The 14,630-nt window shown below is 37.3% G+C and overlaps 1 protein-coding gene across 1 annotated transcript in view; it reads right to left on the reverse strand.

The window, feature by feature from the left end:
- Nucleotides 1–4,709: 4,709 nt before the first annotated feature.
- The window catches only part of slx9 (SLX9 ribosome biogenesis factor), a 147,849-nt gene continuing 137,928 nt past the window's right edge, over nt 4,710–14,630 (reverse strand). The window contains exons 5-6 of the mRNA XM_059967202.1: nt 12,232–12,297; nt 4,710–5,109 (exon numbers count right to left, since the gene is read on the reverse strand). Coding sequence (XP_059823185.1) covers nt 4,992–5,109; nt 12,232–12,297 — 184 coding nt within the window. The 3' untranslated portion in view covers nt 4,710–4,991. The remainder of the gene's footprint in view (nt 5,110–12,231; nt 12,298–14,630) is intronic.

Consider the following 14,630-nt stretch of genomic DNA (forward strand, 5'->3'; position numbering starts at 1 on the left):
GAAGAGATTGTGGAGGCAATTAGATTCTAGAACAGTTCTGATAGACGGTAAAATTGCAAATGTCACTCCACTCTTCCAGAAGGGAGAAAGGCAGCAGAAAGGACATTATAGGCCAGTTAGTCTGACCTCAGTGGTTGGAAAGGTGTTGGAATTGATTGTTAAGGATGTGGTTTTGGGGTACTTGGAGGTACATGATAAAAAAGGCCAAAGTCAGCATGGTTTCCTCAAGGAAAAATCTTGCCCAACAAATCTGTTGGAATTCTTTGAAGAAATAACAAGGATAGACAAACGAAAATAAGTTGATCTTGTGCACTTGTATTTTCAGAAGGCCTTTAACAAAATGCCACACATGAGGCTGCTTAACAAGTTATGAGCTCATGGTAAGATTCTAGCATGAATAAAGCAGTGGCCAATTGGCTGGAGGAAAAGAGTGGGAATAAAGGGAGCCTTTTCTGGTTTGCTACCAGTGTCTAGTGGTGTTCCACAGGGGTCCATGTTGGGACCAGTTCTTTTTATGTCATATTTTGAATGATTTGGACGTCAGAATTGATGGCTTTGTTGCAAAGTTTGCAGACAACACAAAGATAGGTGGAAGGGCAGGTAGTTTTGAGGAAGTAGAGAGGCTACAGAAGGACTTAAGACAGATTTGGAGAATGGCAAAGAAATAGAATACAACACTGGAAAATGTATGGTCATACACTTTGTTTGAAGAATTGAAAGGGTTGATCATTTTCTAAATGGTGAGAAAATACAAAAACTGAGGCACGAAGGGACTTGGGTGTGCTGGTGCAGGATTTCCCTAAAGATTAACTTGCAGGTTGAGTATGTGACGAGGAAGGCAAATGCGATGTTTGCTTCTTTTCAAGAGGACTAGAATATAAAAGCAAGGATGTAATGTTGAGACTTTATAGACTACCGGTGAGGCCTCACTTGGAGTATTGTGAGCAGCTATGGACCCCTTACCTTAGAAAGGATGTGCTGAAACCGTAAAGAGTTCAAAAGAGGTCCACGAAAATGATTCCAGGTTTGAATGGCTTGTCATACGAAGAGTGTTTGATGGCTCTAGGCCTATATTCACTGGAATTCAGTGGATTGAGGAACCTACTGAATGTTGAAAAGCTTTGAAAGAGTGGATGTGGAGAGGATGTCTCCAATGGTGGGGGAAGTCTAAGACCAGAGGACACAGCGCTCAAAATAGAGGGTTGACCTTTTATAATGGAGATTAGTAAGAATTTCTTTAGCCAGAGAGTGGTGAATCATTGGAATTCATTGCCACTTTGGCTGTGGAGGCCAAGTCATTGGGCATATTGAAGGTAGAGATTGATAGATTCTTGATTAGCCAGGACATATGAGATATGGGGAGAATGCAGGAGATTGGAGCTGACAGGAAAAATGGAAATGCCATGATGAAATGACAGAGCAGACTCAATGGGCCAAATGGCTTAATTCTGTTCTAAAACAGTGGTGGAGCTTTCACAATCCTCATAAGTACAGAATTCTGAAATCCGAATTGCCTCTGGGTGAATAAAGATAATCCTATCTCTACCCTGAATGGACAATTCCTTACTTTGAAGATCTTTAACCCCTGGTTTCAGATATGCCAACTAGGAGAAATAATATCCATATATTTACCATGTCACACCCTACAAAATGTTTCTGCTTCAATGAAATTACATTAGTGTGTATACCAAGCCTGTAATCTCTCATCAAACAATCCTTCCTACACCATAGATTAAGGAAGTGAGCCTTTGTTTCATTTCCCTTACTACAAGTGCAAGCTTCCCTTTCTTTTAAAGGGAGACTGGACTCGTACATTAGCCAGTTGTGGTCTTCTGAAGCTCAATGTAATTTTGACAAGTTGTCTTTACACTCAAACTATCTTACAATGAAGGCTAGCATTTTATTTGCCTTCCTAATTGCTTGCTATGCCTGCATGCTCACACACTAGATTACCCAGATCCTTTAGAAAACATCTGTTCAATAGTTTACATTTGAAAATAACACATTCATAACTTTTCAACCAAACTGGATGACCTCACATTTTCCCACATTATATCCCATCAGCTATGTCTCACCATTTGCTTAGCCTATCCATATCCCTTTAAAGTACCTCTGCATCCTCCTTACAACTGCCACTGTATTATCAGGAAACTTGGATATGTTACACTTGATTCCCTCATAAAATTATTAACACTGAGTGCAAACTACTGGAGACCCAGCATCAACTCCAGTGGAAGACAAAAATTTTGCTAAGTGATTGAGTTCAGTTAAAAGTAGAGCAAGTCTGATGGTCTTTGCTTTTTTTTTGAGTAAATAAGAGAAATCATCAAACAAGGGCCATTTAGGATTTATGGTATACTTTGATAATTAATGAGATTGTATTGAGATACGTCTAAATACAGCAAACACGAGGCAGGTGATATGCTTTGTAAACATCCAATGTCAAAAGTTTCACAACAGAGATACAAATTTACAAATGGAAGATAAATCTATCAGAAAAGTTCTAATGATAGACACTAAAAGCCTAGAGGAACACTTCAGGTGAGAGTAGCTTCTGATTTAAACTTGCATTAAAAGTAGCCTGGCAGGAGCTGTCATGGGTGAGCAGCGGGGTGACATTCTGCTGTCACTATAATCAGCATCAATTCCGAATATTTCCTCATTTTGCATCCCCCAGTTGGTGACCTTACTCTGCATCTTTTGGACCTGGAGACTTTGTTGTTTTACAAAAAGCAAAGAATTATTCCACTCCTAAAGAAACACATTAGCCACACACACACATCCAGAAAAAATAAACTGAGGGTATTTAAGAAACCAGTGTGAATTATCAGTTTACAATTTCCTTACAAATAAAAAAAATACTGTTGTTCATTTAATTCACACGCAAATAATTGAGAATTAAATTGATAACATTAGATAACTTTATAATTTCACTAATTAGTTAACAGATGAGCAAGGCATAATGATTTGCATATTCCCTCTAGCAAATGCTGGTCTTGAAAGGTCACATTCAATCTAATTTTGCTGCATTGACTGCAGATACATTTTGTGTTTTTGCAATTCTCACTGCTTTTGTTCAACATGTAGGAGAACTGATTGATCAGGCAAGGGAGGTCATAAGGAGGTTTCCTTACTTTTATGTTTGATGAGACTACATAACTCTTAAGATTTGGAGATGAGAGAAAAATGTCAATCCCCACCCCATCTTTATTTCATCACCTCTCCTGGTGCTGAACAAGACATAACCAAAAATTGTTAAGGAAAGTCTAGTACACTGTTTCCAAAATATCCTGTGAATACCACTGTTCCAACAATCCATAGAACAACTCTTCCACTTTAGACACCAGTTCCAGATGCTAATAATATTTTGTATGGTTAATATAGTGCCAAGGTCAAAGCCAGATAATCTGCCCAGTTTACTTGATTGTGAGATCTAACAAAATTGACCACTTGCTATATCATGAGCAGTTGAGAATCAACAATATTGCTAAAATTCTGGTTAGGCAACAAATCTTTCCAGAATAATCTAGGTGAGATTTTACAAAAATTTGGTAGCTTTGTCATCATAGTTTTGGAGAGTAGCCAGATTTACTCACATTATTTAAACTTACTTTCATAGTCGTCAAGTTGTCTAAGCAAAGTTGGTCCAGGCTCTTGAACTATTGAAGATAGTAATACTGTACATTCTTGTATCTCACATAACACTAGTTATTTGGAAAAATGAAGACATAATCCCTTTCTATATTTACAATTTGGTATCATTTTAAGCTAGCCAATTTTGGTATCAGATTGGCTGTCCATCTCACCACAAACAAACATTGTTTGTAAACTTGGTGTTATCTTTAATTATAATTAATTCTAAAAGGACATGGGAGAAGTGTGGTTGAGCAATTCATTTAGATTGACATTGGGTGAAATAAGTTACAATACCTGGATGTCTCTTTTTACATCAATCTCTCAATCTGGCATTTGATTTCATCCAGATACAATGCCACATAGCATAATTAAATGTATGGTTTCAACTGAACATGCATTCAAACACAAGAACTTGCTTACTACAATAATAAACATGGTGAAATGGGAAACTCTATAGGTTTAGCAATAGATATACTTCTACCGTTGGTACCTTTTCTTTCCCTCTACAGTGAATATCTCCAAACTAAGAATAATTGACAATATGCTCTTAGAGATTAGTGATGGACTTTCCAGTATGATGATAGATTATAACCAACCCAACTTGTTCATTTAGTACTTAAAAACTGTGTTGTGAAAATTTCTCTGAGTGAATCACGAGCCATAAATTTGCCACAAAAACAAGTTTCTCAACATACAAATCTGTGAAAATAAACTTGATTCTGAACTGTCATTATATTAAGTGCAGTAGTTAACTAAACCATTAATCATTAACATTCTAACTTTCGTTAACTCAGTTCCAGACATGATTCTGGATGCAAACCTTAAAAGAAATTGAGACACTTGGGATCTTGAAATAGAATTTCCAAGTACTGCAGTGTTTAAATTACCTAGTGGCACTTAACAAAATAGCCAAAGTTATATATTAATGCTCAATTTATGGGCAGATTTTATTTATTGGACAAGTTCAAAGAAAAATAATCAACCACTGCAAATTTTCAGGAGTACCACAATGAAAATCATGAGCATATGCAAAAAGAATCAGGTTAACTAAAAATTGGAAATCAAATAAAGAGTGTTGGTTTTCAACCAACCTTTATTATGTGTATTATAATTATATGTACAAAACATTTTCTAACATACTAAAATAAAAGTTCTTGCATTGCACATACTACCACTTGTCTTACTTTTTGTTTGTCTAAGAAAACATGGGCACTGAGAAAAATAAAGTCTGAAATATTACCATTCAGCAACAATATTTTTAAACAAGACCTGACAAACACAGTCAGCTTATGAATTATTCCATGGTGTCCTGATCACTTAAATGCCCACTGGCAAAAGACAAGCATTTCTGATCTTCAGATTTCATCTTCTTGCCGTATTTTCTTTTGAAGATGTTCACTGACTGCTGCCAGAGGGTTTGCCTTAAAAGCAGGGTTCTCAATGGTAACTCTGAACCTGGCCACTTCTTCCTCTCTAGAATATAAAAGTGCAGTGTTAGAATCTAGATCAAAGGGAATTTTTAGAATGGTCACCATAATTCCTCACCAGCCACCCCCAACCACAAGCCAGATATTTCAACCTAAAACTGGAAGATATTTCTTTAATTAAAGCTGTTGATAAAAGAATTCATGGTAAAATGAGAAATCAGTTTTTCACCTAGCAGGTAAGTGGGGTCTGGAACTTGTTGCCTAGAGGTATGGTAGCGGTAGCAACCCAGCTCGGATCCAAAACGTGTCCAGATGTGCTGTGACCTGGAGATCTATAGAACAAGGGCTGGAGGATGGGATTAGACTACATAGCTCTCTGTCAACATCACAGTCCCCCTTGTTCCATGAATTTTCAATGATTCTATAATGATAATAACCATTTCTGTAATTCTGTCCACCAGCTATTCTGTTATCCTCAGGTCACAATATATGTTTAATCAGCTGGCAGTCAATACCACTTTTGACAAATAAAACCTTCCATGCAAGTTTATGTACAATGTGACTGTCCAAATAAATGTGATGTTATATATTTGTATAGCATCAGTATATTAGTGAAAAAGTAAAAATAATGGTTTTGAGTGACTCAAATTGGTCATTATTAACTTGCAGTCTACTGGCAGCAGATCTGCACTAATGTATATATTATCAGCTATTTCAACTGATGCCAGCCAGCACAATCAGCACCAGGCAGACAAAAGTACAATGAACTCATTACGTAATGTCTAGTTCCATTAACATGTGTAACTGAGAGTGCTCAGTTAATGATCCAGGAAGCAGTAAAGCAGAGGAAATTCTTGAGTCAACAACTGCCCTGCAGGAACCCAAAGCCAGTTTCTCAGAAAACTGAAGATCCAGCACACAAAATGGATGACAACCTGGGAGCAAGTTGAGAAAATCCAAATGTCCCATCTTTTTCCCCTTGTTATTGGGGCACAGTCTGCAGAACCTTGAAAAGGTACCTACACAAGCACCAGAATTCCATTAAGATATTCTGCAGCCATTGGTTACACAGGATGTTGCCAATTTCTGTTACAAACACTTGTGTTATGATAACAGTTAATGGAATAATTTAGGCAACAGCTCAGATATCAGATAGCACAATTTAATCAGGACCTGATACCCAAAACTATTAAAAGAACCAAATAGGAAACCTGCCTGTGTAATCTCAATGGACAGGAAACTGCTCAACAAAAAGATTTCTGTTTTTAAATTAATCTCAAAATCAGAAAAATGACTGAAAAAATAAATCACTTGATTTATTTGTGCAGAAAAATATGGAAAGATTTGCATTGATACAGCACTTTTCATATCTTTAGGAATTATTCAATATTATACTTTTGGTTTACAGTATAATGCACAAAGTAGGGCAAATAATTTGCACACCGGAGTCAAAATGAATTCAATAATAAAAATAATGACTAAACAAATCTGTTGGTGTTATTGACTTAAGCATAAATGTTGTCAAGGCACAGCTCTTTATCCAAACATCGGGTGATACTTTCATCCTTGAATCACAGGGTTTCAGCTGAACATCTCAACAGAATGATACTGCCTTTAGCAATGCTCAGAAATGTATTGATATGGCAGTATAATCTGTATGCGCAAATCTCCAGCGTGAATTTACACACTAAACCTCTTTACTCAGACCCAGAGCTAAAGCTGGCATTTTCAGAATATAACTCAGTGAACAATTAAAATAAAGACCATGGATACACCTTAAAATTACCTACTGAAGAAGAAAGCTAAATTGTTGGATGTCACCAGCTGGATTGAGAAATGGCTTAACAACACAAGGATAATGGTCACAATTACTGTAAATCAGCAGCTCAGTTGAAGAGAATGTGATGGAGCACTATTAATTAATGAAGGCATTTATTCAGATTCAATTAATCATAGCGGTCAAACAACCTCGGGAATGAAAACAGTCAATACAATTGTAACGGCTGAAGACTCATGAAAGCCAAGGTGTAATACCCTGAAGTATTTCTAACCCATCATAATAAAAAGGCCCACAAGGCAGGATTTGATGCTGGATCTAGTATAGAAAATGAACCAGACCAGATATGTGAAGTAATTCAGGGAAGTATGTTTTGTTGTCAGGAAAGAATAAACTAATTGCTTGCAGTATTCAATTGAAGAATAAGGATACAAGGGAACAAATGAGGGGAAGGAAAGGTATGTGCATCAAGTAGACCATGGTGCACTGCATTACAAGAGAGAATAAGTTGGAGTTAAGAAAGAAGTCAAAGGCACATTTAGAAATGCAAGAAGGTAGGGGGAAATAACTGCGTAGAAACGAGACAGCTTGTCTTTAGACATTTGAACTCTATGTACCACTTTGAATTGTAATAAAGAATGAAGAGCACATAATGATAAAGAATTAATCAATTTTAAATTAGTCTTCCAGTTCTCTTCAGATATGAGAATCTGTAAAGCCTTTTCCCAGTCTCCTTTAATCTTAACTAAATAGGCCTTTTACAGTCCCAACAGCAGACCGTAAATGTGAGATATTGAACTGTTGTCAAAGGGTTTCAGATTAAAAATTGTATCTATTATGTTCTTATCTGTGCTAGTAGGAAATGTATGTAGTTGGGATCTTAAAAAATCTCTAATCTGTAAATATCGAAAAAAGTGAATATTGGAAAGGTTAAATTTCATTGAAAGTTGCACAAAAGAAGAAAAATTCCCTCCATCAAATCCTGAAATCGTTTAATACCTAATCTATCCCATTCTTTAAAAGATAGGTCCATTAAAGACGGTTTAAAAAAGCAATTAGAAAAATGGGACTTGAGAGGGAGAAATGTACTAATGGAGTGGCCACACTAATTCATATGTTTTGGACATGTCTGAGCCTTGAAAAATTTTGGAAAGATGTATTTCAAACTTTTTCTGTACTTTTCAATGTTAGTTTTAACCCCATTCCCTTAACTGCCATGTTTGGTATTGTTGAGGATAGTATTACAAAACTGAAGCCATCTAATTTGCAGGTATTGGCCTTTATGTCTCTTATGGCCAGGAGGGCGATCTTGCTCAAGTGGAAGGAGGCTGCCCTGCCCACTCATGTTCAATGGCAATCTGAAGTTATGTTGTGCCTTGATCTAGAGAAGATCCGCTGTTCAATTTCTGATTCTAAACATGATTTTCTAATGTTATTTTCATAATCTTTGAACTGTTATTAAAGTATGGTTCTGAGCCATCATTATTATAATATTATATGGTAAGGTATTTTTTCTCTCTTTTTTTCACCAACCAGCTCATTATGGTAGTGGGGGTAGATTTTTTTAAATAAAATACAATCACTCTACTTTATTTCATTTCATAATTCTATCTTTTTTTCTACATGATTGATTTGGAATATGGGATACTGTGATCATATTACTGTGATTTAAATGTAATGTAATTTATATTACTTGTATCCTTATGAACTTCGTATTTATATCCATACAATTTATATAATATTAATAAAAATATTATAATCATATAACCATATAACAATCACAGCACGGAAACAGGCCATCTTGGCCCTCCTAGTCCGTGCTGAACTCTTAATCTCACCTAGTCCCACCTACCCACACTCAGCCCATAACCCTCCACTCCTTTCCTGTCCATATACCTATCCAATTTTACCTTAAATGACACAACTGAACTGGCCTCTACTACTTCTATAGGAAGCTCATTCCACACAGCTATCACTCTTTGAGTAAAGAAATACCCCCTCGTGTATGCCCCCTAACTCTCAAATCATGTCCTCTAGTTTGAATCTCCCCTACTCTCAATGGAAACAGCCTGTTCACGTCAACTCTATCTATCCCTCTCAAAATTTTAAATACCTCGATCAAATCCCCCCCTCAACCTTCTACGCTCCAATGAATAGAGAGCTAACTTGTTCAACCTTTCTCTGTAACTTAATTGCTGAAACCCAGGTAACACCCTCGTAAATCGTCTCTGCACTCTCTCTAATTTATTGATATCTTTCCTATAATTCGGTGACCAGAACTGCACACAATATTCCAAATTTGGCCTTACCAATGCCTTGTACAACTTTAGCATTACATCCCAACTTCTGTACTCAATGCTTTGATTTATAAAGGCCAGCGTTCCAAAAGCCCTCTTCACCACCCTATCTACATGAGACTCCACTTTCAGGGAACTATGCACAGTTATTCCTAGATCTCTCTGTTCCTCTGCATTCCTCAATGCCCTACCATTTACTCTGTATGTTCTATTTGGATTATTGTAGAAATGTAGAACCTCACACTTCTCAGCATTAAGCTCCATCTGCCAACGTTCAGCCCATTCTTCTAACCGGCATAAATCTCCCTGCAAGCTTTGAAAATCCACCTCATTATCCACAACATCTCCTACCTTAGTATCATCGGCATACTTACTAATCCAATTTACCACCCCATCATCCAGATCATTTATGTATATTACAAACAATTGAAAGAGAAATGCAAGAAGGTATGATATTAAATAGTCTAGTGATTTAATACACGGTTGCAACATATTTTAAGAGGTTATAAAAAGGCAAAATGGTAGGGATGAGTGGGCAATAAACAGATATACAGGACACTTGGGAGATGGCAGAGAATTTAAATCAGTTGTGCAGCTTGTAGAGTCTCTGTCTCGCAATGCCAGAAACCTGGATTCACTCCTGGCCTCGAGTGATATCTGTGCGGAGTTTGCATGTTCTCCCTAAGTCAATGTGAGTTTTCTCCAAGTGGTCTGGTTTCCCTTAACATCCTAGAGATGTGCGGGGAAGTTGGCTAATTAGCCACTAAAAATAGGTCTATTGTGAGGCAGCATGGTAGAATCAGGGAGTAAGTTAATGTGAACGTGTGATTAATGTCCAATTGGTAAAAATTCAGCATGAACTCCGTGGACAAACATCCAATTTTCATGCTGTACCTCTGTATGGCCAAATTCATTTCACTTCAATGTTTATTTTAGAGCAAGAGGTTGGCATGACATTGGATGATGGAATGATTAACACAATGAATACACAAACAGGAGGATATATTACATACTGAGACCCTCTTTTGGTTGCAGTCGGCCATGGATATTGCGTCCTAGCTGTCTAGGTGATACATACGCTAGGGCAGTGTGACATGGAGAGTAAACAGTTGCCTGTGCAGAAGACTCCCATTCTCCACACAGCTGATAAATCCAAAGGAACAGCAAAGACCAATACAGTCTGGCACCAGCAGGAGTTGCCAGTCTGCGTTGAACTCAGCATAGAACTTATCTTAGGGACTCCAGCTCTGGATTTTCCTTTGGGGTTTACTGTCAAATCCTTCCCCATGAGTAATACAGCTGGAATTAGATGTCAGAGGCTATTTGAGATGCTTGCCATTGGGAGCATTTGATATGTAGTGGGAGCTTATCCCCACTACCTCCCCCAGCTATGCCAACCTTAAAGGAACCTATATATTACCAAACTGAAAAAGAATAGAACTTTTCCAGATTTCCCATATTTTTAAAGAATCAGAACAACAGATAGCAGAAGCATTGCTAAATACATTTTAATAATACATTATGAAAAAAACGAGGTGGATTGGCAGATGACTACTGTAATGACTAGATTTACATAGGGGAATGTGACCTGGGAATGAAACATTGTCTTATTCAACACTGGTGGTAAATGGTGACATATATGTCCTTTGATAATAAATTTACTTTGAACTTGGAACTTTGGATCAGTTCAAATGGTAAGCAGCATGTTGCTCCTGATTACCACCACCTCTGATGCTCTACAGTAAACCACTGGAATCTTCTACAAGCCTTGCAATTCTCAGGCTTGAAAAGCATAAACACAAGAGATTCTGCAGATGTTGAAAATCCCGAGAGCCACACACAAAATGCTGTGTATGCGAAACTCAACAGGACAGGCAGCATCTACGGAGAGGAATAAACAGCTTTGAGCCAAAACACTGCAAAAAGACTCATCAGGTTAAAAAGCATTCCTGCTGAGCAAGCAGCAGGTCAAACCAAACTAATTTCATTGATTCATTTGAATGGCATCAAACACAGTGTTGCCATTCAAATCTATAGACAAAGTCAGTTCCAACACTGGTCAATAATTGGAATGAAAACACCAATGCCTAGGTTCAGAAAGTAGCGGATACAGCACAGTCTTTCACAGACAAAACCCTCTCCACCATTAAGTACATTTACAGGGAATGCTGCCACAAGAAAGCACCAAAGATTCACCATCCAGGCTATGTCCTCTTCTTGCTATTATCATCAGGCAGGAGGTAGAGAAGCCTTTGGTCCTACACCACAAGTTTAAGACGATATGACCCTGCAAGCACCAGGCTCATGAACTAGCATAGGTAACTTCATTCACAACTCTCCTTACAGACTCACTTTCAAGGACTCTTTATGACTCATGTTCTCACTATTATTTTTATTGGCACAATTTGTTTTCTGTTGTTCTTTGGTTGTTTGTTTTTATGTTTATGTTTTTTTTGGCAAAATTCTACTGTAATTCTCTTTTCCTGTAAATGGATGCAAGAAAATAAATCACAAGGTAGTGTAAGGTAACATATATGCACTTTAATAATAAATTTACTTTGAACTTTTAACGATTTAAATTTTTAATCATTTATATTTTCCACTTTTTAAACTTGCACAAGTAAACTTCAATGCTTGTCCAAGTCAGAGGAATTGAAGCTGTCAAACTGGCACTGGGAATCAGGGTCCCATTTGGAAGACTGGTTCAGGAGAGATACTTAAGTGAAATGGGACGGATGAGAAGTAAATGAACAACTGAAAATGTGTTTCATTATTTGGTCATTTATTATACATTTATTAGATAATCTTGTTAGGATCAAATTGGCAGTGAACTTTTTTTCCCACTTTTGGCGAACAGTATTTTATAATGTTCAGTCCACAAACAGTGAACTTTCATGAAAGTGATTATCCTTCACAATTACTGCCTTAATTAAGTTACAAGTGTTTTATAAATGCCGTTAATTTTATGTAATTCAACACAAATCTTTAGAAGATTTAATATTCTCTCTGAAGAATTTAACCAAAACTTTTCTGAAATGTACAGGTAGTGGTTGAATCTCCTTGATTGTTAATGTCTTTGAACAAGAGCACTTACATTAATTTCCGTTTTTGTGCTTGCTTCATCCGACTGTATTGTATTCTTTCAGGTTTCTTCTTTGCACTGTTACAAAATAAAAAATTGTTAAACATTCTATGCAGCTTATCATTTAATTGAATCTGTACAGATTGAGAGCAGGGATAGGCTACAGAACTCCTCAGACCTGCTCTGCCATTTAATTAATCATGTGATCCAACTGAAACATCAGCTCTAGGTAACTTTTCACCCCCTTGCTTATCAAGAATCAATCAACCTAAAATCAAACTCCAAAACTTTCCTTCTGAGCCCTCGGAAGGAGAGTTTCTAAAACTCAAATCTCAGAGCATAAATTTTACCTCCTCTCTCCCTTAAATGAGTGACCATTTCTTTTCAACAGTGACCAAGTTTTAACCTCTCTTTGAAGAATAAACACCTTCTTCATATCCACTCTGTCAAGATTCCCCAAGAACTTGCAAGTTTCAATCAGGTTTCCCCGCTCTTCAGAATTGCAGCAGATGCAAGTTTAACCTGATCTGTCCACCTATTGATGTAGAAAAGTGGATCTGAGCCACTTCTAATACTTTAACATCCTTCCTTGGATAGAATGATCATTATCTTCAAGAAGGTGCCAGGCAAAGCTTATTAAACAGAATTAGAGAACATGATATTAAGGGTAATGTACTGGCAAAGACTACGGCTTGGTTAACATACAGGTTTGGGAAACTATAACAATTGAAGTGTTACAGAAATTGTCACTATAGCCTCAAATGTTCAAGTTCTGCATCAATAATTTGGAAGAGGAAGTAAAGTGTAATACATCCAATTTTACTAATGATACAAAGATGATTAGCAGTGTGAGTTATGAGAAAGAGTTAGAAAGACCTCAAGGGATACAGGCAATGCGAAATGTGAAGTCATCCACTCTGGTAGCGGAAAAGGATTACATTTTATTTATTTATTATATTGTTCTTTTTTGGAGAATCCAAGTGTCCTCATACATGAGGACTCATTGTTGACATACAGGTAGGTAGGTAGGCCTCCGTTAGTCTCAATAGACCATGGATTTGCACCTTGGAAAGTTTCCAGGGCGCAAGCCTGGGCAAAGTTGTTTTTTATGGAAGACCAGCAGTTGCCCAAGCTGCAAGTCACCCTTCTCCACACCACCGATGTTGTCCAAGGGAAGGGCATTAGGACCCATACAGCTTGGCACTGGTGTCGTCGCAGAGCAATGTGCGGTTAAGTGCCTTGCTCAAGGACACACATGCCGCCTCAGCCAAGGCTCGAACTAGTGACCTTCAGATAACTAGACGAACGCCTTAACCACTTGGCCACACGCCAACACATAGAGGTACAGCAATAAATTAAGGCAAATATTATAGTGGCCTTTATTGCAAGATGAATTGAATACAAGAGCAAGGATGTCTGACTGCAATTATAAACATGTTCATGAAACACAACTGGAAAAAGATGTACAGGTTGGATCTTTCTACTTAGGGAAGGACATATTTTCAGTAGAAGGGATGCAGGTAATATTTACAAGATTGATTCCTAGGACGGAACTGTCCAAAGAAAGAGTATGCAAGCAGGTCTCATACTTTCTATAGAAAAATAAGAGAAGATTCCTTTGAAACAGTAATTTTGATGGAGAGTAATAGAAATACCTAGGGATGAAACCTCTCCTGATGGCATGTCTGAAATAGCATTGGCCCTTCAGCACCAAGAATAGGAAAGAAATTTCTTTGCCTGGTGGATGTGAATATTTGGAAACCTAGAGTAAAGATTACACAATATGGAAATAGATTATTCAGCCTACCAAATCAGGGTTAATCCCATCCACACTAATCACAGTTCTTCCAAAAATTTGCCTCAAATCCCTCAAGATTTTACCACACACTTACATAAATAGATGAATTAAAGAGACTAATTAATCCACTACTCAGCCTGCCTTTGGAATATGAGGAAAATCAGAGCACCTGGAAATAATCCAGATGGTCACAAGGAGAACATGCAAACTCTGCAAGAAGGTCATTGGAGATGCATCCTATCCAACTGTGGAGGTTTACTGCATACTACAGGAAGAGAGCAACACATTTTTGGATTTTATGAAAATCAAGGAACCTAGAGATAATAAAGGAAAACAATGCTGTGGTAAATGATTAACCATGACCTTAATGAAAGGCCCACTTCTACTTTTACTCCTTTTCTTCAGGAAAAAAATGTTGTTTTTATAATGTGTCTTGATGGAGATGAAGTCAGCTGTAATTCCTTTCAAATTTAAAATTTCCACTGAATTCAACACTGGACAGTAAAACCTCAGAAAACCATTTACCTTTTGTAACACCCTGGTAAAGGTTTCACTGCTAACAGTGTTTGGGTTATTGTTAGAGATAAAGGGTGCTTAGGAATGCGGACATTCA

The sequence above is a fragment of the Hypanus sabinus genome, chromosome 4, assembly GCF_030144855.1.
Source record: "Hypanus sabinus isolate sHypSab1 chromosome 4, sHypSab1.hap1, whole genome shotgun sequence".
In the NCBI taxonomy this organism is placed as follows: domain Eukaryota; kingdom Metazoa; phylum Chordata; class Chondrichthyes; order Myliobatiformes; family Dasyatidae; genus Hypanus; species Hypanus sabinus.